This window comes from Hyposmocoma kahamanoa, unplaced genomic scaffold, assembly GCF_003589595.1.
Source record: "Hyposmocoma kahamanoa isolate Upper Pololo Valley unplaced genomic scaffold, ASM358959v1 64, whole genome shotgun sequence".
NCBI lineage: Eukaryota > Metazoa > Arthropoda > Insecta > Lepidoptera > Cosmopterigidae > Hyposmocoma > Hyposmocoma kahamanoa.
In genome coordinates, this window is record NW_020653852.1 from 17,780,976 (window position 1) to 17,807,586 (window position 26,611).

Below are 26,611 nucleotides of genomic sequence, written 5' to 3' on the forward strand. Positions count from 1 at the left end.
GGGGGTCATAGAGGTACTGAAATTTATTATTAGAAAATTATTAATAGAGGAATGTTTAAGGCATCTGTTCCTTGTTGCTCTTTTATAACATAGTTTACAATATTTACATTAACATTTCTGTTAAAATTACGCATATTGTGCATATCTACACGAGGCTTTAGGAGGTTACAGTCAATAAATGGTATGGTCATAAATTTTAGCCATATTGTTTACAATTGGGTAATAAATAAATCTGTAAATTTTCACTTTCAAACCTTCGGTCAAATTACCGGGTTTAAATCTGACCGCTAATTAGTACTTTAATCCGAACTTTACATTTTAAACTATTATTTGGGTCGGACATAGTGGCAGTTTGCCTGTGATTAAATGTTTCGAGGTGGTAAAGGGTTGTGTGGTTGCGTACGGTTAGAGGTGATTTATTTATGGGGAAAAACTGACACTTTCTCTTCTGTATTTTCGGCCGACTTCAAAAAAGGAGCAAATACTCAATTCGATTGTATTTTTTTGTGTGTATGTTACCTGATTACGATCTATGACGCCATCTATGACGATTCTTTTAGTTGGAAAGGGGGTAACTTCAGTAGTGGTTTTATTAAAATTTTAAGAAAATGCAAGCAAAGGCATTCCATAAGCATTCAATAATAAATTAAAAATACAGTAAATAGTGTCGTCTCTAGCCGGGGCTGGAAGCTATAAAGGTGTAAACTGGGTGACGAAATACTTTCATTCTAAATTCATATTTGTCACAGATGGCGCTACTGTTAAAAAGTCGTCGAAAAACCAAATACAAACATACGACAACAAGTACATAGAAAAATTCGTGAGGTCCGCTGGTTGATTTTTATTTCACTTGACTGTAGCGACTTCTCAGAGTAGTGACATTTCAGAATTGACACTACCGAGAACAGATTTTAATTATATTGCAGTAAAAACAGTTATAATTAAAATTCTGCGGGTTTTCGAAACGGCTCGGATAAAAGTTCGGAGGAAAGTTCTAACTAAGTAAGGAGTGAAGTTCTTTCTACCGTGTGATGACTTTCCGCCAATCACGGTTCCACCCTGTATGATGCCAATATAGTTCCACCCTATATGCGGAAGGTCTGGGCAGTTGTTCCCAAGAAGGGACTCGACTCCTGGAAACCGTTCTGCGAGGCGATGGTTTTCACCCTATATGAGCGTACGTCAACATCAGAAGGTCCGGGTAGCAGTTCCCAAGAAGAGACTCTACTACTGGTTAGCCTAACTGAGCTCTCAGTATTCTCCGATTTCTGTACACATAGATGTTTTTTTTGAAGGACACTTTGCAGTTGGCCTTGACTGCGCCACTGGAAGAAAAGGGCGAGCTGGAGACTCATAACCCGTAAAATAAACTACTAACTAAACTTAAAACTAAGTGGTGGGCCTGAGGGCGGCCAAGTGGGCACGGACCACGGCTCAGGGCGGTACGGAAGACTTCCGCCAGAAGGGCGTGCTGTGGGAGAGAACACGTAGATGAAATTGTGTTACAGTAGTCACCATTCGAGGGAAAATATTAATACCGCGATTCAGAAATAACGCCAAATGAGTCAATGCCATCTAGCGCATTCTTAGTGAACTAAAAGTATTTAATAGTACTTAATACATAAAGTAGGTGTGTTACAGTCGAGCAATTAGAAATAGTTCAGAAAATACGAACTGGCTACTTGTGTTTTCAATGCACACTTACACCAGTCGAGAAATCACTGTTACGTTTTTATAAACGACAAAAATATAGGGTAAAAATAAAATGTCACATCACATACACTGAAAGTTACTTTAAGGATACAATTATATAAATCTACCAAAACATTCGCCCTTTCGCGCGTCGGGTCCCAATGGACCTTTTCAATATTATGTCGAACATTTAGGGCTGCCTCTGAAGGTTGTCGTTATTTTTTATTTGATTAGATGAATAAAACAACCTACATTAAGTGGTTCATATATTTGAAAAAAAAAACCATTTAAAACTTCTGCGTTTCGGATGGGAATCGACATTCTGCTTAATGTAAGACAAAGTTTCGTAAGTGACATGCTCTGACAAAGTGTGAATTATTTCATTTATGTTACGTTGGCAACCCCGTTCGCAGCCATTAGTTGGTAATCCAACAGTGAATTGACCCAACCGAGTTATAGGGGACCCTAGGTGCGAAGATGACGATCGTGAACCCCTGCTATTGAGTTAGTTCAAGTACCTTTTTAGGTGAAGAGGTACTTTAGGGAATATGAGCAGGTAAGTAAGGCATCAAAGGGAAATGCAAATCCATTGCATGATATTTAAACATATATTTTAGAAAAAAAAAGCACTTTTACAGTGGAATAGGTTTTTTATGATACCTATAATAATATTTACATTATGGGCATGATAAAAAAGCCTATATAATATAACGTATAATAATGTTTGTACAGTACCGGCACGCTATGATGGCCGTTTTGACCGATTACAATAGTGAGGCCAAATCTCAATAAGAGTTTTTAGATTTATAACTAGTATTGCAAGGGGTAGCTGATTAAAAAGTTTTAATAAAACGAAAATAAAAATGTTTACTTAATATATCGTCAATTTGAAACAGCTTCGTTTTGCATTGTTGTTAGAAGTTGCGCTGGATAGCGATCCTATAAGTGACAATCGTATTAGATTTCATTTTTAAAAATGTCGAATTTCGAAAAACGAATTTATACATTCCATAAATTTTACTGCACGTCACTATTGACAACAATGTTCAGCAATTGGCTACTTCAACGTAGTTATGAATTAATACGAAACTTGATGAGCGGACAAACGTCAAAACGGCCATCATAGTGTACCTGTACTTTAATTTGCAGTACTGAGGTTGCTTGTGAAAATTGCTACTTATCAATAAGGCCGCGTAGTCTACATGGATTTATTCTAATATACTTATATATCCGTTATGTATTGTCCTTGTAATTATTAATGTGGAATAACGAACATTTTATTAATTATTTTAAGAAATCTGTATAGATAAAATCGACCACATTGGATCAGAGTTACTTTTGCGTTGACTGTACTTTTACAAACTACCAATTTGGTATACACGTGTGATTTGAAATGGGTCATTTCCACGTCTACGATAGTTTAGACCTATATACAGTGTGGAAATTTCTGGGTCAGTGAAGGCAGTTATCTTAACTGTCATAGCTACAGGAAAACGGTCCTAGGATATTTTCTATGACATTTGAAGATAGATTAACATTTACAGATTTTGAAAGAAAGGTACAGTCAGCAAAAGGCAATTTTCACAAAACTCTTTTTTCATGCCATTCAATCCTATATCTTGTAAGGATCAAAGTATATATGAGTCCAACGGTTGTTCCACATGAGTAACTTTACTCATGTGGTTATTCCTAACAACGTAAATAACTTAAGCAAATGTTTGTTATCTGTTAATAAAATAAAATATAACCTGAAAACGAGTAAATCTCAAAATCAAATATCAAATCCTATTATTTTCAAATACATTCCTACACATCTACTCACAAGTATAATGCGATAGCAACATTGACTTACAATTATATGGACGTCGGGTCCGCGCTAAAAAGTGTCCGAACTTATAGGGCGTTAAAATCGTATACAGAGCGTCATTCACGCTTTAGTCTTCGTTTGTTCGACTGACGAATATTAGACAGTACTGTGATGACATTACAATTTAAATTCAACGTTTTAGCTTTTTCATACTCCTTTACATGTCACTACGTTTAAATAGGTTGACTTGGGACATTTTTTCGTGGTTTTTGTATTAGACCCGTCGTTCATTTATTTGTAAGTCAATGTGTTAAAACATCGAGTATATAACCAGAAATAGAGACGAAATAAGGGCTATTTATCCCTGGCAGCTCATCAGGCAAATGGGTCTTATATCACTTTTTTTAAATCAACTCTCGTTTGCGCTGAAATCACAAATTAGAAAACTGAAATAGTACAGTGCCAATAACTGAGCTGTGTGTGCGCAATCGGATACCCTTATATGTGGAATATTTTGTTCAAATTTGAATGGTACCAATACTGAGGTACCACCTTTTTATAGGAATCATTAAAATCGGTGAAAAAATAGTCTATTTCGAAAATAATTTAACCAATACGTTTTTTATGACATCAATTGACGGGACGAAAGAATCTTGCGTCTGATGGGTAAGTGCACGGCCATCCTTAACAATTGCAATACCTGTCAGAGCTTAGAAATGGCAAAAATCTGAGGGGCAGTTCCATTATCCTGAGACATAATAGTTGACAAGTACCATGTGTCTGTAGTTAGCACCTAGTCTAGTTCACCTTTCAAATCGGAACGCAATAACATTACTCACAGCTCACATTAGGATAGAATAGAATAGAATAGAGTAGAAACAATTTATTACATAACGCCTCTTCACAATAATACACAGTAAGAAATTGAAAAATAAAGTTAAAACCAAATTAAAACAATAATAAAATAGAATAAGAAAAAAAATTAAATAAAATGAATTAAAAATAAAATCTTAGTTAAATGTAATGAAATGACCACAAAGATAGTCAACACCACAGACCACATTTTCCGTGGTCAAGACTATTATGTACTAAGTAGATGTCACGTGTGCGGCTGTGGCGTATGTGAAAGGTTCCACTCAGCTAATGTCACCGCCGGAAAAGGCTTTACTGCTGTGCGGCAGAAATAGGTAAGGTAGGAATTACATCCTTGAATGAAATCTTTCACAAAGAGTTCTATTGGATAAAAACTTACTCACTTCAAGGTACTAAGAAGATAAAGATATATAAATAAAAAGATAAATGTATTCACACTCATAGCAAAATGGAATCATATTCGTTACGAAAATTTGCGCATATCTTTCGAATGACGGTCGCGTTGAATGTGATTTCAGCCTGTTCAACGACAAACTGGATAGCGTGAAATATTTAGGAATTGACTTCGTGGTAGGGTTGACACCTTGATTATAAACACTGCTTTTTGTGCAATAAAACGAACAGTGTATATAATTCTCGCTTTAATTCATATATTGTTTTTTTAATAAATGATAGCAAGTGAAGGGACGAACAAGTCGTGCGCCTGATGGTAAGCGATACGCCTGTCGATAACAGTTGCAGTGCCACTCAGAGCTTTAAAACACAAAGATCTGAGGGGCACTGCCACTGCGCCCGTCGCCTCATGTGCCTGTAATTTCACCAGCACCCTTAGCCTTCTAAATCGGAACGCAGTAATGCTGATATTACTACTTGGCGGCAGAAATAGGTAAGGTGGCAGTACTTCCCTCGACGAACTCTTTCACAAGGAGCTCTACTGCTAGGTATAACTCATTTAATCCTCTGCCTATCTATACGTGATATTTATGCGGGACACGTGAGTTGAACTTTAAGTGGGAAGCCATGTCCGGACATTGGGAACTGAAGAGACGTCGTTGTTCGGCGTCGGGAAGTGAGCGTGCTTTACAGCTCCGCCAGCAATGAGGAGATTTGGTAATGGACTTTAGAGTCGACGGAATCTGGAACATAGGGAGGTTACTGTACGTGCACCCGGCTCACACGAAGCACTAGCCTCTCGAGGACCGGATGAAGTTAAATGACAGATATCTGTGACAAGCCTGTACACTGGCTGATCTGGGATCAGAACCTTAAGCTACCTGTGCACGCACAGGTTATAGTGCCCTTCTCGTATACCCTAAGGGTCGGTAGGTAAACAAAACTAATGTAGAAAGACATGGGGCTGCCTCTATACGTCCCACTGCCCCACAGGTTCCGCACAAGCGAGGGTTTAGGACTTCACACGTTTTCCAAGGATTGTGAGCCTTTTTCGATGTGCAGGCTTAGAATAATAACGCATAGAATGATAGTTTCATATCAATCGAACTGTCACAAGTGAGACAAAAAACAAATTCATGTAGGCTAGTTTTAGTAGTACGTTAATTTTCGGTTTTAGTGAATATTGTGATGTTAGTATCTATTTTATGCTTGTCTAACGTATTTTTACACTCATTTACCGCATATTTCGTCATTTTTAGCTAAAATTTTTGAGCTGTTCGCGGTGCAAGTTGACCTTGAGCACTGAAGGGTCGCCCTTTTGTGTAGGCCCATTGGGAGCGCTTAATTTGCCTCACTTAGCGTGTGCGGACTAGGTTTCTATGCGTTATTATTCTAAGTGTGCAGGTTTCATCACGATGTTTTCCTTCGCCGAAAAGGTAACTTACAAATTAAATTTTGCACATAAATTCCGAGAAATTCAGAGTTGCGAACTTCTGCTTGAGAAGTAGTAGGACAAACCATTGGGCTACCACGGCAAAATAATTCTCTCACTCATTTATTTGTGTAAAAAAGTACGTCGTTAGTGAAGATCTCTCTCTTCAGTGCGTTTTGCACGTCATTGTACACCTACGTGTGCAATTCAATAATGCGTTTAGGGCGTTATTGGGGCTGCCCCGCTCCTGCAGCGCCTCGGGTATGTTCGCGGCGGCATGCACTGATTGCTTCTACACAACGATGTGCATCACAGGTGCGCTGAGTGCGGGCCAGCCCCAATTTCGTCCTGGCTATGACAGCTGGCAGGTTAGATTGCCCCGATATTCGGCATTGTTGTGATAATCATGCCCGCTATGGTGCCGGTTATGGAGGCAATCGATGTAGACATCAATAAACTATGTACGTGTAATTTTAATTGGAATTTTGGTTTTATTTAATTTTATTTCAATTTTATTTTATTATATTTAATTTTTATAACCTTTTATTATCCTTTTAATTTTGATTGTAGTAGTTTAGTTAACTATAGGTATCACTTATAAATCAATTTCAATATAGGTAATTAATTTTGATATGGGTCATGGTCGCCCGAAATAAATGATTTTTATTTATTTTATTATTTTTATTACCCTTGGAATATGAAGTCACATATACTGCCTCCATAGTCTAACGGTTGCTATACTGGACTGCTACGCAGAGGTTCCGGGTTCGATTATCTCGCCGGTACAAATATTTGTTTAGCCTACATTTGTTTATCTCGTGAGTTTGAGTGTAATTTGTGGTTGTGTATAAGTGTGTCCATGGTACGGTGACACAAGGTTTTTCAAGTGTGAGGCTATGCGTGTGTGTGTTATTATTATGTGTCGTATTATACGTGATATACATACGTCAAAAGTGTTAAGTCAAATTAATTATTCAATTATATGCACTAATAAACTAACTTCCGGTTAAAAAACCGACCTCAAAATTCATCCCTTAGTTTGCCACCCTTAGAGGTGGAATATTTTCTTGAAATTAAATGGTACCACATCTGAGGTACCTTCTATCCAATAAAAAAGAATCATCAAAATTGGTTCACAAATGGTGGAGTTATCGCGTAACATACATACAAAAAAAACATACAGACGAATTGAGAACCTCCTCCTTTTTTTGAAGTCGGTAAAAAAAATAGTACCAATTACATGAAACAAATTATATATATTATGTGACATTTCATGTACTTAAAATAAATTTGAGTTTGTCGACAACCCTAAAGTTAAAAGGGTGCTGTTATCGCTCGGTGGACACCCCATTATCATTCGAAAGTGATATCAATTACTTGTTTGTGCCTTCGCTCTTTTTATACTCCTTTTTGAACTTTACTTCGAGGGAAGGCATATAAATATACTGATATTTAATAAGTTTGCCACGAAAGCTTAGGGTTGATTCTTATTGGTCAGCACGTATATTTGGCGCTGAGTAAAAGTCAAAGTCCAATAATCTTTTCATCATACTTGCTTGTAAATAGTACTATTTCATGGTGGCTAACTTAACTAATGAAACTATTTTTCCGGATTTAAATCGCGTATATTTGTTTTTTCAAACAAACCGACGTTTCGGGCCCTTTACAGGTCCCATGGTCACGGTTGACTGAGGTGGTACAGTCTTCAACCAGTTATGTCTAATATTAAAGCAAACCACCCTATTTTTTCACTATAGTTACAATAGTTATTAATTAAATACCTTATTTTTAATTTTACAAAGAAAACATTCCAATTTACGCTACATTAAGTTTTACAAATTATTTTATTGAATGAATTTTTATTAAGTTTAATTTATTATTAATTATTAATAGAAATTAGAATAAACTAAAACATATTAATTAGTACTGCAGTCTTATGTCTGTTTGGGATTTTTCATTAGAGGAAATACTGGATCCCAAACTGGTGGTACGGAGAAACCATCTTCCCTGTTGAAATTAGGATGTTTTTAAATTTCAATGGCCTCTCGCAGCATCCTGGGTAGATAACGGACTTCTTTTGCAAGTACCTGGGGTTTGTCAAACTTCATTGAATTTTGACAAACCCCCTATGACGCCCTATTAACTATATATTTATATTAACTATAAAGCCCCAAATAAAACCCTCGAGCCTTTTTTCTTCCCATTACAGCTATGGTCGGTAAGGATATTTTTTTAATTTGTAGCACGTCATACTTCCTTTCCAAGTTCAAGCAAGGAGGTTAAGTTCAAAATTAAAACATTCGCTTAAAATGTTATCTAAACAGAAATTTCATTGCAATTCAGCCACATACATTTAACTGCCTCTGTGGCCGAACGGTTACCATGCCGGACTGCCACGCAGAGGTCCCAGGTTCGATTCCCGGGCCGGGAGAAATATTCGTATGACCTACATTTTGTTTCTCTCGTGAGTTTGGGTGTAATTTGTGGTTGTCTATATGTGTGTCCATGGCACCCGCGATACAGGGTTTCCCTAGTGCGGGGCTATGTTGAGTGTGTGTGTTTAAAAAAAAATACTAAGAATTTCTTATAATTGATCTTAACTATTTTCTGTATAAAATTTTTGTAATTTTTTTTTACCATCCATTATGACTGTATTCGTCTTTGGTTATTACAACATTTTAGTTCGAGTTGTATATCTACGGAATAGCCAGCTGGCCATCACTTGACAAAAAAAAGCGCCATAATTCATACAATAAATAAACATTGCATATATTTCCTCGCAAACGTGACGAAAAACATTGTATATATCATGGACGGTAATAATATAAATCTCGGGTTATTAAAACCTTCAACTTAGGGCTTCTAATATACCCTTGTTAGTAATTTGTTATTTATCATCTTTAATGTACCTACTATTATTTTACAGGTAAACAGATTATACTTATACTCGTCATATTGGTTAAACTGTCTGCTCATTCGTGGGCCAGATTCTCCTGACAAGAATGAGCAAGAAGCTCTAGGGTTTGCTCTTTGTGAATAAACATTTGTGTACATTTATCATTTACAATACCGTATAATATGCTCCGGGGTTATGGATTGAAATAGATTCAAGCAATAACTCAAAGCAGTTTTTCTTATATCGCAATACAGTTATTTCTAAGTAGTGGAAGAAATGTTTAGATAGAACGTCTTTCGCATCGTAGAATCGCATGTCGTAACATTGAATAGGTTTTGCGAGTACAATGGGCACATTTCCTTTTGCAAGGGATTACTTGAGTGTGTAGCTTCTGTGACGGAGTATTTTTAACCAAACATAAATACAATACAATAAAAACTTTATTAGCAGTAGAGCTCCTTGTGAAAGAGTTCATCCAGTACTGCCAGTTTACCTATTTCTGCCGCCAAGCACTAATGTCAGCATTACTGTGTTCCGGTTTTGCAGGTTAAAGGTGCTGGCGAAATCAGAGGAGTTTAAAAACGCTGGCTTCCATGCAAATCGCAAAAATTATGTAACTTAAATTATAAGAAAAGTTCAATTGATTACGGACCTCTTTAACGTGGTGTTGTTGGTTCCTGTCTGACTTAGATTACGAATGCGTTCCACGTGTTAAACCTAACTTCGTCATTTGAAAAGGTAATGAAAGATACTTACATCTATATAGGAAGCATTAATATAATCGGAGTCAGGCTCCCGGTCTATCGTTTCTAGCACCACTCTGTTGTAGTCATCTGTAACAAAGTATGAAAATTAGATTGTTACGAAGCATCTATTCTGTAGCTAAGTCTATTCTGACACCACAGAATAACCTGGGCCCACGGAACTTGGAAGACAGTAACCCTAATGAAAAAGTTTGTCCAGGGAAGCACTGCCACCTTACTTATTTATGCCACTAAGGGGTAATGTGACCATAACTACGTTTCGGTTTTAAAGGGTAATATATATAGATAGGATAGGCGTGCGTTCTCGACCAGGCTCACGACAAGGTAATTTTTTTGTAAATTTTATTTGGTTAGTCAAAAACTAAGTGCACAATCTATTATAAACCGTCACTACATGCACATTAAATTATGGCAAAGTACTAAATGGAATTTACAAAAAGAAAAGTGTAAACATTAAGAAACCATTTAAGTGACTATAAAAAACAAAGAGTGAATTTTTTGTAAAAATAAGCAAAAGAATAAAAAAGGAATAAGTCGAAAGTTTTACGAAGGTTGCCGAGAAGTAGTTAAGTCGATCATTGCTCTAAGACCGTTCAACTGGCAAAGTCTAGCAATGTGAGAATGCGAGCCCAAAATATTATTGCATTTCATTGCATTCCGGTCCGTCGTAATTTACATTGCAGCGGAACAGAATGGAAGCTGTTTATTTTGTGACGAAATAATACTAATGAGCTTTATGCCAATTGCGTTACGTACAAACTAGATACGATACGACAGCTGCAGGAATTTCCGCGACTCCCCAAGAATTCTCCAAAAGACGCTCGACCAGTTTCGTAACTCTTATATAGTTAGTACAATAATAGACACTAGTTCATTATGCTATGGTTACAAACATTTGGTTTCATTCCATTTCACAGTAATGTAAATTGAGCCTTAGGTCAACTTACTTAATATACATACTTTCCAGAACGAGGAAAAATTACATTATATGGACAAGAATACAGACTTAGTAGGTATTGTAAGAATTTATATAAGTGCATTCTGTGAAGAGGCAGTAAGGGTAAGTATTTTTTAATTTTAGCTCGCATAACAATGAAGTAGCCGGAGTTGTCTACATTTTTGTTTAGACTAGTAGTTATATTACTAACGTAGTGTATTTGGAAGAAAAGTTTTGTTATTGTAAGTAAAAACATACTATTCTGTTTCGATTGTTTGTCTTTTCTTTTGAAATTGTCAAGGCTTTCAAAGGAAGGTATTTATTTAAATAATTTCCTTTTGCTGCATATTTCATCAAACCCAGTGCCCGATAGTGGAGATCCGTGTAACAACCAAGCCGTATGCGCTTTGCGTGCGTTTGTGTACAAAACGGTAATAAATGGTGGTTCCACCCAGCTATTTTATATCTGGCGTTTGTTGGTATACGTTAATTTTGCCGCTAACTGTAAGGACGTAATAATTTCATTATAATACCTATTGATTAATTCTGTATGCATTTTATTGTTACACGCTACTCCACACATATTAACAATTTATTATATTCTTTTATATGCTCTTAGTCTCTGTTGCCCCAAATTACTTTATTATAACGATCTTAGGGTGCGTACTAATTTTAGTTTCTATAAGATTGAAGTCACACTCAGTCAGTAAGGGCACCACTCTAGGTCTGACCAGTGCACGTCACACAACACCCGCGCGCTAGAACATAGTTTGTATGCAGAGGCTGATGCAACGCAGTGGTCTAACCAGCTCCTAGATCCCTGTACGTCATTTTTAAAAGTATAAGTGTCAGCTGACTCTCCAATCAGTTCGACATCCGCACACACCCGTCTTTGTTCATTGCAGTAATTAAGCATATCCTTCACGAATAACGCACAAATATCAGCATTCAAATCACCATGCAATTGTCCTCTATTATAGCACTTATTTTGCCTAAGCATTCAGTAAATAATGGCAAATTTTCCGCACAATAGGTGGGCACGTAAAGCGACATAATAATAATATTACGATTTAAAATTTTTATTGAATTGTTATTCAATTATTTTTCGTGAAATTACTCCACTAGTTTGTTATAATTATTAATACAAAGATCGAACACTCAGAAAAAATTCCTTCGATTCGGCCGGATACGAACCGACGTCTTCTAGCTTACCGTGGCAGACGCTATACCAACTAAGCCACGGAACGACATAATATTACGAATATTACGATTATCCTGCAGTTCTGCGCAGACCGCTGCGATGTGTTTCGACCCACTATCAATTACTGAACATATTTTTCTCCATAACAGCGCTACACCTCCATATGTTCTACCCTTCAGGTGTCCAAATGATGTGTCAACTGCAGATATTCCATGATAATCAAACTCTTGCCAGATTTGGCTTAAGAAGTCGAGATCGTTCGACGTAACCATAGCTCCTGTAGCGCAATTATGTCGTGCTTCTTACATAATTCTTGTACGTTAGGAAGGGACCGTTTGATGCCCTTACAATTAAAGAATATTATTTTTGTTGTAATTTTATCTATTTTAGCCATTTGTGTTGTTGTTCACTGTTCGGTCGTGGTTGTTTCTTTTATATACCAACATATTTTCTATGTAGGTACTATTCCGACCGGCCAGTATCCGTCGCTCAAGATTGTATTTATTTTGTCGGTTTCAATTGTCACTAGAAAAGAATTAGGCGATGACGCTTGGTAAGGTTTCAAATATTCTATGATTACAACAGACTCTCCCTTACTGATAATATATTCTTTTATGAGCTCAGGCGTAATTGTTTTCTGGGTTCGTGAAATGTATAAAGTGACGTCGCGTGGACCATTTCGTTTGACACTCCATTGCCTCTTCTATTTCTAATCATTTGCTTTTACTTTCGTTGATTTTTAGTTATTACAAACTCTATTATGTGCTACTTAAAGTGTATTTATGTAAAATAGTGTTAACGACATTCTTTGGTTGCATTCCCTTTCCAACACTTTATTATCTATTTTAAATTTGCTTAACACGTTAGCTGCCAAACAGACTTTAAAAAATGACAAGAATACGATAACTCTGAATTTTCTGTACATTCTATTGTAACGCCAAATACTAGTAAATAGACTTATTTACATAGTTCTAACTTGTATATAATTGCTTATTTAATATCAGCGGTCGGAATAATCATGTCATTGGCGCCACCCCGGTCACGCTGGCTTACATCCGCCTGTACTCTGGAAAATCCCACAATCCTTTCCAGGAAATCTCTCTTCTCTTGTAGCGCACCGTAATTCACTCTAGGTGAGGGTCGGTCAGTATATTATTTCGTGCACTCACTTGTTTACGCAATTATATTCTATTCAAATAGTGATATTTGATGAATAAATTTGAATATTGAAATACTCTTTTTCAAGTCTCTTTTTTTTCATTTTTTGTTGTCAAGTAAACTTAGTTCTTTTTTCAAAATTGGCATTGACATATCCTAAGTTTTTTACAAAATAATTCTATGTGTAATTGTATATGTATACACCATTCCAAATATTCACAACAAGTAAGATGACATTTTATCTTTACGACTCTGAAGTACCGTGCGTCACTTAGTAAGTTTAAATCTAGTGAAAACGTGCACGCTGGCGTAAAAGCATAAGTCAAACTGATGTGTGTGTCTCATGTTGGTCATCATTGTATGACGTGACCTCTATGGAACACTCACGGGCAGTTACCTTTTTCCGATATGGCAGTTAACGTGTTAAAATGAATTACTATTTAGCAATAACTCCGTCTGTTGTAGATTAGCTTATTCCGTTACACTTGCATTAATATTCTGTGTTGCCATTGTAATTAGTCTTTTTCTTAACTTTTCTTTGGTATGGAAACACTAAGAACTATGTGCTTCATTAAAACTTCGTGGTAGCTCAAGCCACCGTTCCAAGTTTTCCTTGCAACGGTTTATAAACAAATGTATTTCAACAAAATGAAAGCAACATTTTCTGTCAACGCCATCTGTTTTAAAACCGGAACCGTTCAGAACTTTTAGTTACTTTACGAACATTGGTAACTTTACAACAGCCGTAAATACGCCGTGTGGCTAGATAGTTACTAGCTACGAACTACGCTAACATAAAGATCGGAATTTTATAAAGAAAGTTCCTAAGAAAAGGCTTTAAAAAATCCCAATGTCGTTCCGCCCGTGCAACCATGCATCCGCAAATTACACTCGTCACGCGCGTAATCGGAAACTACATTTCGCGTCTTTCGCGCGTTTGGGTCAGCGCAGCGAACACAGAAATCACGGAGTTGCGTTTGAATAATTATTTTTAATATATATGTAGTATACCAACCCACTAAATTACAAAACTTTTTTTTTTATTACAAAAAGCGCCATTTCGAAAAATTTTCAGGGATTATGTTTTTTTTATGATACCAGGCAACGGGACGAACAAGTCGTGCGCTTGGTGATAAGCGAAGCGCCTACGCATAAGAATTGCAGTGCCGTTCAAAGTTTGTAATTGCAAAGATTTAGGGGCACTGCCACTGCGCCCGTCACCCTGAGACATAAGTTGACAAGTCCCATGTGCCCGTAATTTCACTAGCGCCCTTACCCTTCTAAGCTGGAACACAGTAATGCTCACATTACTGCTTGGTGGCAGAAATAGGCAAGGTGGCAGTAATTCCCAAGACGAACTCTCACAAGAAGCCCTACTTCTATTGAAATAAATAGTCTTTAATACCAAGTGACGGGACGAACAAGTCGTGTGCCTGATGGTAAGCTACACGCCTGTCCATAACAGTTACAGTGCCACTCAGAGCTTTAATTAAGATCTGTGGGCCACTGCCACTGCGCCCGACACCCTGAGACATAAGTTGACAAGTTCCATGTGCCTGTAACTTCACGCCCGGTTTTCATTGTAAGGTGACGATAAATGAAAATGGGTTCGTACTACGGAACGCTCCAGCCCGCACTTTCTGACAACCTACCACTTCTGAAGCTTGTCTCCTTGTTCCAGCATGATACTCTGTGTATACTGCACTTGTACTTACAAGGTATAACTTTCTGGTTCTGGTTTTTGTGAAGATTGGTCTTCTTGGTCGCGTGCCGACACGCGTGTGTCTCCACCTTTACTGCCGTCTGAGGACAAAGCAATATTTTAATGCAATGAATTTGAACGTATTTAGTGCACTAACACAAACAAAAAATTTTTTTTTTAAAACCACACAAATTATAATAATAATAATATTAATAATCATAATAATAGCCTTTGTTGCTGATACAATTCAATTCAAATATTACAGTATACTTTGTTATTACAAAATACAATTCATTAATAAAAAATTATTAAAAATATAAAAATATCTTAAACCTAGATTAATACTAAAGATAATAGACAAATTTTCAATTAAAATTAATACTTAAATAGTTTCCATATTAACAATTTAAAACATTTTCCTATAATTAAATTACATCCACATCAGCTTGTCTTTCGACATAGGCCTCCTCCAGAAACTTTCAGTTTTCCCTGTCCCGTGCCTGTCGCTGCCAAAATGGGCCTGCCACCAATTTTAAGTCATCTTGCCATCTTTTTCTCTGCCTTCGTTTGACTTCTCTTGGGTACCGCTCTGTTACCTCTCTGGTCCATTTTCCAGTCTCCGTCATGGTATGTCCAGCCCAATGATATATATGATCTGCCCAAGGTACATGTATTGCTCTACATCTTCAACAGGTTTATCATTTACTTTTATTATTGACTTGTTTCCATTCATTATGAGTTTTGTTTTTGCGACGTTCATTGGTAGACCCACTACGGCGCTCTCTTGTGTAAGTTGTTGTAGCATCAATTCCAATGTATCTGGATTGTCCGTAAACAAGATGAGGTCGTCGGCAAAACGGAGGTGATTCAATCTTGTACCATTGATATTTAGCCCAAGGTGGTCCCAGTCTAGGCATCGGAAGACTTTTTCGAGTACCGCTGCAAACAGTTTTGGAGATAAGGGGTCTCCTTGTCTTACTCCTTTCTCTATCGGAAATTCCTCACCGTTTTTTTCTAACTTAATTTTTGCCAAGCTGTTTCTATAAATTCAAAAAATTTGTATCATTCGAATATACTTTTGATGTACACCTTGTTGTTCGAGTGCTACCCATAAGTGTTTGTGTTTTATGCTGTTAAATGCCTTACTGTAGTCCACAAATCCCAGATAGTTGTTGTGTTGAGAAATTTCCTCTGAATCCAGCTTGCTGTCTAGGGTGGTTCTCATCTAACGTTTTTGTTATTCTATTTAGTATAACTTTCGAAAAAACTTTGTACATATTGGATATTATGCCATTGGTCGATAGTTCCCAATTTCGTTTCACTCTCCTTTCTTATGTAACTACGTTATTGTTGATACCATCCACTGTCTAGGTACGTATTCGTTATCTAAAAGTTCGTTGAAAATACACGTGGGCGGGCCAAGTACTATGGTTTCAGTTTCCTTCAGAAGTTCGTTGGTGATCATATCCTCACCTGCTGCTTTATTGTCTTTCTGTGTCATAATGGCTTTTTTTACCTCACTACTAATAATATGTCGACTAGGTTCTTCATTTTCATGTGCTCTGTTTGGCTCAAAATCATCAGGAATATTGTCCGCAACTCCCACTACGTGGTATAGGTCTTTGTAAAAATCTGTGGCAATTTGCAGGATAGTTTGTCTTTTTGTTGTTGAAACTCCTAGTTGGTTTTTTATATTCGGTATCCAGTTGGTAGTATCTCTTAATTCCCTTTGTGCTCTTCTTATTCCCCTCGTTTTCATTATATGGTCTAATAGAATATTTGTTCTTGTTTGTTTTTTATGTCTCCTGATGCTCGTATTTATTTCTTTACTTAGTTTTGTTACTGCTTTACGATTTTCCTTCTGATTTATAAGTAACTTTTTTCTTATTTTTAAGAGATTTCTTGCTTGTTCGCCAACTTTGTCAAAATCTTTTAATCGTAATGAAAACATTCCATTTAGTTTCTGCATTTTTTTTTCCAGTGTGTTATATTTTTCCTGTAGTGTTGCAATTCTTGTTGCATTGATTTTCATGTGAATAGTTTCCTTGTGCTCGACTAATAGTTCTTCTGGTATTTTCTGACTGCGATATGAAGGTTGCGTGCACCTTTTCACGTTTTTAGTTTCTGTGCATGCTAAAGTACCCCTTACCGGTCGGTGTTCTATACTAAAGTTCAGTGTATTGCTTAAATCGACATCTTCCATTGATTTAGGCTTGTTGGTAAGAATAAAGTCTATTTCGTTTAGTGTTTTTCCGTCGGGAGATCTACAAGTCCATTTCCTATATGGGTTCTTTTTAAATTTGCTGTTAGTAATGGTCAGCTTGTTCTCGAGTGCAAAGTTAATTAGTCTTTCTCCGTTAACGTTTCTCTTTCCGGTACTATATTAACCTCTGATTGTTTCTTCGTTATGTAACATGTTACCTGTCTGTTGAAGTCTCCCATGACAATTTTGCTCTTGTGTGTGTCTACTAACGCTGAAGTTAAGTCGATGTAAAATTTATCTTTATCCTCGGCTGTAGTCAGTTCATGTGGTGCATAAATTTGGATTATAGACCATTTCTCTTTATACCCTGGTAATCGAATGTTAAGTACGGCTATAATGTCTGATTTTCCTTTGAACTCCTCAATTTCTTTCTTTAAGTGTAGTTTTACTAAGAAGCCTATCCCGTTCCTGCGACTTGTCTCTCCTTTGTAATACATAACGTATTTTTAGGGATTTCTAGAATTTCCTCCCCTTTCCTGCGAACCTAATTCCCAATATGTGCCATTTTATGTTCTCCAGAGCTTGATCCAGTTCCATTTGTCTTTCATGCGATTGTAATGTTCACATATTTAGGGTGATTATAAATATTTTGTCTCTTAAAGGGTGGTGGCTTCCGGTTACAGACTTTCTAATTTCCGTGTATGTATTTTTATTTGTTTATCTGGAGGGTGGTGGTCTAATGTCTCACGGGGAGCAACCGGGTTGGGACATGTGCTCTTTGTTGTGTTTGTGTGAAAACCACACAAATTACAAAGTTACAAACTGGGAAATTCACTGTACTATGAGTACCAGAGCAACGGAATTCCTTCTAGCGTACTAACCAGAATACCCAGACCCAAATAGATCTTACCGGGAAGTGAATCCGGGTCCTCATCATTCAGCGCCGAGATGGCTAACCGTTGGGTGACTGAACTGAATAAAAAAGTTGTTTTCTCAAACATGTTCGGAAATTTTTGCATCACTTTCAATAAAGGAACGCGGAAAGTTTGTCATTTATGAACCATGCTACTTTGTCCCGATCAAGGCCCGCAAAGTAACTATGAAAATTCATTACTGTCCACTTCTCTAAACCTTTAAATCTACCTACTAATAATGAACTATGTAAACAGGCAAAACAAAAACTCATACCGCCAAGTGCCCAGTGTTCATAGAAGCGAGAATTAAAAATACCTACCCGTACAGTTTACTCAAAAAAAAGAAAAGAAAATGGAGGTAACATTTAAAGTAAAGTTCTTTTGTTTTTTCCTCTTTGTTGAATTTCGGTCTCGAAAATGAGTGCTAAAGAGAAGAGCAATAACGAAAATACAGTAATAAATACACATGTAAACACATAATCAGAATTTCAGCAGACTACTTTTAGTGAGTCTGGAAAACAAATACATTTTCTTTTAGCAATTTTCCTAACACGCCAAATATACCTTTTAATTATTTTTAATTTTTCTGTTATACATCTTTCTCTCTATAGTATTTTATTATTTCCTCACAATGTTTGAGAAAAGCATTACATATGCCTCGACGGGAACGGGGATTGCTTCAGCAATCCTTTACTTTCCGGCTTCTGCAATAATGTATTAATAAAGTTGGGTCAATCGAACACTCATTCCCGTTGACTTACTTATTCCCCATTTTTTTGGAACTGACAATTTTTCTTGCTTAAAGTTGTTCGTTATCTACAGCTGTACAGCGCTCGGTCCTCTTTGTTACTTTTAAAATTAATATGCAATTCATAATTGCCTCGTGTAATATTGTGATAACGTGTTCCTATTGTTCGTTATGCTTAAAATCATATTCATTGTTACGTCAGCTTAAAAATAAACTGAGAGTTTAAAATGTTAAAACCTTGTACAATGACTGTGAGGTGCACTCTTGATTGAAAGCGCTTTTGTTTAAAAAACATATTGTTCAGATTTTTTAAACCTCGAATGCTGTTAATTTGATAATCTTTCGGACTGTTATTTTCACCACACCTTATCTATTTCGACCGTCAAGCAGTAATGTGAGCGTTACTGTGTTTCGGGATTTGAAGGGTTAAGGGTGCTGGTGAAATTTATGCCTATAGCAAATGGGACTTGTCAACTTGTCTCAGGGTGACAGGCGCAGTGGCAGTGCCCCTCAAATCTTTGCGGTTTAAAGCTCTGAGTGGCAACTGTCATGGATAAGCGTGGCGCTAAGTAATAATAATGTATTTTTTTATAAAAGAAATGTGACCTAAAAAGTTCGTGGAATTACATCTATTTGCCAAGTTTTTTTTGACGTCGATAACCGGAAAGCGGAGCTGCATTTATCCCCCAGTTTGCCACCCTTAGAGGTGGAATACTTTCTTCAAATTTAAATGGGACCAATACTGAGATTTCCTCTTTCTAACAAAGAAAAAAATCATCAAAATCGGTTCACAAATATGTTATCGCGTAACAAAAAAATACAGTCGAATTGCGAATCTAATTTTTTTTGAAGTTGGTTATAAAACATTATTATGTTTTTGTATATTATATTTATGTGTAAAACTGACTCCGTGGCCGAACGGTTACCATGCCGGACTGCCACGCAGAGGTCCCAGGTTCGATTCCCGGGCCGGGAAAAATATTTGTATGGCCTACATTTATTCGTCTCGTGAGTTTGGGTGTAATTTATGGTTGTCTATGTGTGTGTCCATGGCACCCGCGACACAGGGTGTTCCTAGTGTGGGGCTATGTTGAGTGTCTCCGTATATATATCATACATATATTTATGTTCCCATTTAGATGGTAGAGCTAATAATCTCAGTTTTAATGAGTAAATTATTGGGCTCGCGGCTCCATTACTATGTACTATGTAGGTTGCCATTGTAAGCATTTCAATACGCTTATATCTTGCATGTGTCAGCATTTAACATTTTGGGTAAGTGTGTCATCACACATATCGACACGTAATCGCATTAGACTGGTCAGGAAAGCTGTGTGTTCATGTAATAAGAGCATAAAAATGTACTCTTCGCATCGAAAAGTAGTTTCATTTCCAATGTATATGTGGGAATGCTTGGTAACATTGTGAACGAATGATTGATGTAAACGAGCGGATAGAATGATTTGAAGATATTTTGAGGAGCGAATGGTTGGAGTGAATGAGAATACACTAGGCAAGACGACGTTAAAGCTCTGCCAATGTTACTACTGCTAGACTAGTTTACTTTAGTTACTTCCATAGTATAATGTCCTACGGGATTCTCATGTGGGGTAAAGCGGCAGATATTCAAACCATATTTGTATGCAAAAACGAGCGATTCGTTCTGTGTACCGTCTAGGCTCTCGGGTTTCTCTCAGAGAAAAGTTTGAGGAGACTGGTATCATGACTGTGGCATCACAGAACATTTACTCAAATATTTTACATGCCCGTAAAAATATACGTAATTTCAATAACAATGAAGATATCCATAATATTAACCTTAGAGTTAAGTCCAAACTCATAGTACTACGATTTCGTTTAACCATGGTAAACGACTCTTTTATGGGGAACTATATACATTTTTACAATAAGATTCCGGAGCTTTCTCTAAAAACAGGTCATATAGCCCCAATCGATTACTGACTTTTTGAAATTTAATAACAAAATGCTAATTTTTTTTTATAAAATTAAAATATATTTTGTTTACTTTTTTTACAGTTAATGGATATTTGCGTATAAAAACCACATTCGTTTTGAATTATGCAGTAAAACCACTTTTCATGTTATGTTAATAAATATTGAAAATCTGCGGGTTAGCATAAATGACAGGGCAATAAAGATTTGATGTTAGATTTTTTTTAATTGTGCGAAACCCCTAATTAGGCTATTGTTTGACTTTCTGTGAAAATAAAATACTTTCATACTCGTGTGCGATCCCTGTCCGACCGCTGTCATTTGTAGTGGGAATATGACCAAAATAATTCGCTTGATGATCACACACACTATTTTTTTAAATAAAAATATTTTTCATTCCATAATTCCTTGTATCCATACTAAAGCGATACATACCATTATAAAGTACACATATTTTTTATAAATCTAGTCATATGTCATTTCTGTACGCGGTGGGTGTAGTTTTTATACTTTGGCGGTCCATGATCTTTACAAAATAAAAGTTTTTAGGCGTCTGGCGCTGTCGATGTTTGTATATAATCCAGGTGATATAAAGTTTCGCATTCTGTTAAAATTTTTTAATTAATGTAAATATTTACTTAAACAACTTGTTCCGATGTACAGGGCGATTAAAAGATTTGGTAAAACAAGAAACAAAATCCTTCTTGTTACGGGCTTCTTGTTACTCAATGTGTAAAGCAACTTGTCAAACATAAGTTCAGGAGGTTACCGTACCTAACTCTAAGGGCATCTTCACATTAGACGCTTGTAGAAACGCTGCAGTGGTACGTCTGTGACGTTGCAGCCGCTCTACTACTAATTTTCGTATAATAAATATCTAGTCTGCGCTACAAAAGAGGCGTGTCTGGGGCGCAATTGCGACGCAGCAGCTGCGTTTTTAAATATTGTATGAAATAATTATTAATACAAAGATCAAACACAGAGAAAAATCGTTCTATCCTGCGGGATTCCAACTAGCATACCACGTCGACGCTCTCCCAACTAAGCTGCGGAACGAACCAGCAGACCAACGAATCTTTACATGTGCTTGTTGCAGATCTTTGGTTTTGTATTTTTAACGACTTTTTTTGTAGATTAGATTAGATTAGATTAGATTAATGTTTATTTGCCAAAATACAGTAAGTATACAGGTCTTAAATTAAATTGGTACAATGTATTCAACCTGCAAACAGGTGTGCAAATATATTGGAATTTATTGGTACAGGTAATTGAAGTTAATTAAAATGTCAAATATTTCTAAATTCAAAGTATTCCTTATTACTATAGAAGCAATGTGTCATAAGCCATCTTGTCAATTGTAGTTTAAAATTATGTCCGTGTAGTAATTTAATGTCACTTGGTAAATTATTAAAAATCTTAATGCACATGTTGTAGCAGTTATTTGTGTAAATTATTTTATGGCAACGAGGTTGATATAATTGATTCATAATTTTAGGCCGTGTTTGTCTTTGAAATATTTCGCCACATATTTTAAAATGTTTAGGATTAGTCTTAACAAACACACAGATGTCTCTGATATACATACAGGGGAGAGGTAAGATGTTTAGTTTTTTAAATAGGGGCTTGCATGTGTCATCTGCTTTAGCGCCCCAAATTGCGCAAATGCATTTTTTTTGTATTATAAAAACCCTACCTACATCTACAGAGTTCCCCCACAGTATAAGCCCATAACTTAATACAGAGGAGACGTAACCGTGATAAGCCATCATTGCAGCGTCATGAGACACGGTTTGTCTTAGCCTACGTAGGCCAAAGACAAATCTATTCAGCCTGTTGCACACGTGATCAATGTGATGTTTCCACTTTAAATGCATGTCAAATTTCACTCCAAGGAAACTAAAACAGTCGACTGTATCTACTACTTGATTGTTATACTGCACTTGAATTGGCAATGGATTAGAATTATGCGATCTGAACTGCATGAATTTTGTTTTGTTTATATTTATATGTAAATCATTTGCATTTAACCATTTGATAACTTTATATAGTGCGTCATTTATTTCTTTTTCAAAGTGGTCTCTATCATAACATTTTAATATAAGAGTGGTGTCGTCTGCAAACAGAATGCTTTCCTGATCTACTGCGTTTGGAAGATCATTTATATACAGACTGAAGAGAACCGGAGCCAAAATACTTCCTTGTGGAATGCCGCTGTTTTTTGTTTTATAATCAGAATAAAATTTTTGTTTTATAAGACGCTTGTAATTGTTACAAATTTTATTTATTGATGTACTTTGTGTTCTATCTTTCAAGTAATTCTTTATCCAGTCAAATGCTGTGCCTCTGATTCCATACTTTTCTAGTTTTTTCAGAAGTTTAGAATGATTAATATAGTCAAATGCTTTGCTCATATCGAGGAAAAGTGATGCTACCGGAATTTTGTCATTGATACTTTTCGTTATAATGGTTAGAAAGTCATAGCAAGCAAGTGTTGTAGATCTTCCTTTACGAAATCCATACTGAGAGGGATGGAGAATGTTATTCTTTTCTATAAAGCTGTTAAGTCTTATTAAGAAAGCTTTCTCAAATATTTTCGATATAATAGGTATGAGAGTGATAGGTCTGTAATTGTTAGGATCCGAAGCGTCACCTTTCTTATATAATGGTTTAACGATACACTGTTTCAATTGTTTGGGAAACGTTCCTTCCACGAATGAAAGATTAATAACATGTGCAAGAGGACAACAAATGTGTGGAGCACAAAGTTTTATAATTTTTGTATTTATTCCATCATAACCACAAGATTTACTATTTTTTAATGATATTATTATATTGTAAATTTCTTTTTCAGTCACTGGGGTCAAAAATATCGAATTAAATATAGATTGTATGTTCGATGTCATGCAAATTTGAGTCAAATTAGAATTATTATTTAAATTTAAAAAATTAGTATTCAAAATATTACAAATGTCAACAGGATTATGATATATACGGTTATTGAATTGTAGCGAATTAATGTCATCCTTATGAGAATCATTCGAGAGAGTCTGTGATATGGTGTTCCACGTCGCTCTACATTTGTTGGTGTTGCTTTTTATGTATTTAGTATTACTGATTCGTTTGGACTTCAATATGCATTTTTTAAGCAGTGTATTGTAACTTTTATAATGTAGTTTATTGTGTAATTTATTTACTTTTTCATTTATATATTTCATTTGTAATATTCTTTTGGCTTTACATGACTTCTTTAAACCTTTAGTGAGCCATCGCAACTTTGTGAGATGGTTAGTTACTTTAACTAATAGAATTGGAAAGCATAAATTATACAATAAAGAAAATAAATCGTAGAAACCATCAAACGCAGTCTCCATAATATCTGAATCTAGAACTTCAAAAAACGAAAGAGAGCCTATGGAGTTACAAAACTTTTTAATGTTTTCCGGGTTATAGTCGCGTTTGTATTCATGCCACATGTTATAGGCTTTTTGTCTCTTTATTTTTATATTTAAAGTTTGCGCAGTTTCATGATCTGAAAGACCTAGGTGATGAATTTCAGCATTTGCTGTTTTGATGTTGCTAGCTATTTGGTCAATACACGAGTTTTGTCGTGTTGGAGCAAGTATATGGGCGATAAAATTATAGTTTTGTAGGGTACTAATAAGATCTTTGGCTGCTAAATTTTGTTTCAAGACATCGATGTTCCAATCTCCACATATTACAATCTTTGCCTTTTTGAATTTTTCGGTAAGATAGGTCAATAGCAAATTAAGTTTATGTAAGAATATACCGATATGCGCTTTTGATTGCTCAGGGATTCGATATATATTAACTATAATAAGCCCTGTACCTACAATCTCTACAGCACAACATTCAAAATAGAATGCGCAGGCAAGTGTTTCTATAAAAGGTATAGGCCTGTAATCCAGCAATTTCTGTATAAGAATGCACGTCCCGCCTCTACTATTCCTACGACAGAAGGATGCTGCTCGCTTGAAATTATTCAGCTTTATATTACATTCTGCGCCTTTTGGTACAAACGTTTCACAAAAACATATTATGTCAACCTCTTTACCTATATCTTTAAATTCCCTAAGCGTCACATCCAATAAATCTAATTTATTACAAAGTCCTGCAATGTTTTGATTCAAAATTAACAAATTGTCATCACCTAAATCGTTATAATGTTGGTGAACTTTACGTTTATCTATGTTATTGACGAAAAAGCTCGTCCCCATCTTGTAGATCTGTATCATAGCTCCAATTTTCGATATATTCATATAAATATTTAAGAATAATTTGTATACCATATTTATTTACATGGCCAGTCATTAAATTAAACATTGATTTGTCATATTCTAGACATGAGTTGGAGTCAAAGATATAAGCGTATGCATGAGTACAGTTGTCAAAATATAAAAGGTTATTAAATAGTTCTATTCTATGGTTCATTAAAACATTGTTTCCGAATTTATAAGTAGGTAAACATAAAATTATATTAGTATGTTGTAGTCTTTGTAAAATATTTCTCATATGTTCTACTATTTTACAGTACTGTTGAGTTTTATAAAAGTCGTTATGGCCTATAAATATAACACAGTAGTCATCCAAAGTGAAGTTTTTTATTTTGTGTTCTAGTCCATTTAGAAGCTGCACAATTCCAACTTCCGAAGTGAGGTAGTGACATATTTGTTTGCTTTGGAAGTTTTTAACTACAAAGTTAAGTATACGGTGTTTCCTTTTTGTACTTAATATACATAGTTTTGAGGGTCTAGAAGGCCTTTGTCTTTCTTTTTGTGCCTTTGTAGGTTCAGGAGATAGGAAATATCTAGCTTCAATGCTTTTATTGACTTCAATGTTATCATTTTGTTTATTCATTGTTGAATCCATTTCTAAAGATTTTTTTATATGCTCTACCTTATTTGTATTAATAGTTAACCTTCTTTTCGCATTTCTTCCCGAATTTGGCGTGCCTATTGGTGTCGACTTGAATAGACTTTGCAGATGTTTTATTTTAGAATCTTTTTTGTCAATTATTTCTTTTAATGAACAATTTTCCCCTAATAAATTATCTATTTCCTGCTCTGCTCCCTGTAGTTTAAGTTGCAATTCAGCCAATTTATCTTTTAGTAGCCTTAACTCCGTAATACAACCCAAAGTTCGCATTTCAGGACAGCTTTGGTTTAATTCCGTTGTCTCTGCAGGTAGAGAGTCTTCCCATTTTTCCTCATCGTCTGATTCTATTGACAGTGATGCGAATGAGTTGTCTGTGGAGACGTTGATAACTGTTTGGATATTTCGGAGGGTGATATTATTACTTTGTTCGACGCATTTTTCGCATTTCCAGTTTTCTCTGTGCGCACCTGTTAGTGTGTTAAGGTATCTCAATTCAGAGACGGTGGTACAGTGTAGGTGATATTGTTCATCGCAATGTTTGCAAGTGAGCTTAGGGTCCTTGATAATTAATTCGCTACATTTAGCACATAATGTAGCCATTTTGGAAAAGTATGTGACAGGTGCTGCCTTTGTTGGTAACTTCTTGTACTAGATGTTTTAGAATAATTTAAATACAACCAGTGCTGCTTCGGGTGGTCGTTTATTGTACTAATAGTAATACAGATATTCGTCACTAGATGGCATCTACTGTTCTGCCATCTATGAGGTAGTAGCAGTACTAGGACACTATTGATTTCGTAGATTATTTTAGTCAGTGTTCACTAGATGGCGTAACTCGGAATGTTCTTATTATCGGTATGGTCCAAAGTTCAACTTCCTTTAACACCAATTTAAATGTCCGTTGAGAATCTAAGTTTCAAAAATTGAACACTGTAATCACGTATACTATTGCAATATTGTTTACCACACAGTCAACCAAGTTCCTCTGCATGTGATTTTAATACTTTAGTCTATTTAGTTAACAAAATAGTCGTGTAAACAGTGA

At 35.9% G+C, this 26,611-nt stretch overlaps 1 protein-coding gene across 2 annotated transcripts in view; it reads right to left on the reverse strand.

The window, feature by feature from the left end:
- Positions 1-26,611, reverse strand: part of LOC113230720 (receptor-type tyrosine-protein phosphatase kappa) — a 282,010-nt gene that overhangs the window by 25,688 nt on the left and 229,711 nt on the right. For both annotated transcript variants that reach the window (XM_026464784.1, XM_026464783.1), the window contains 2 exons: positions 14,869-14,956; positions 9,850-9,926 (listed from right to left, as the gene is read on the reverse strand). In XM_026464784.1, coding sequence (XP_026320569.1) covers positions 9,850-9,926; positions 14,869-14,956 — 165 coding nt within the window. The remainder of the gene's footprint in view (positions 1-9,849; positions 9,927-14,868; positions 14,957-26,611) is intronic.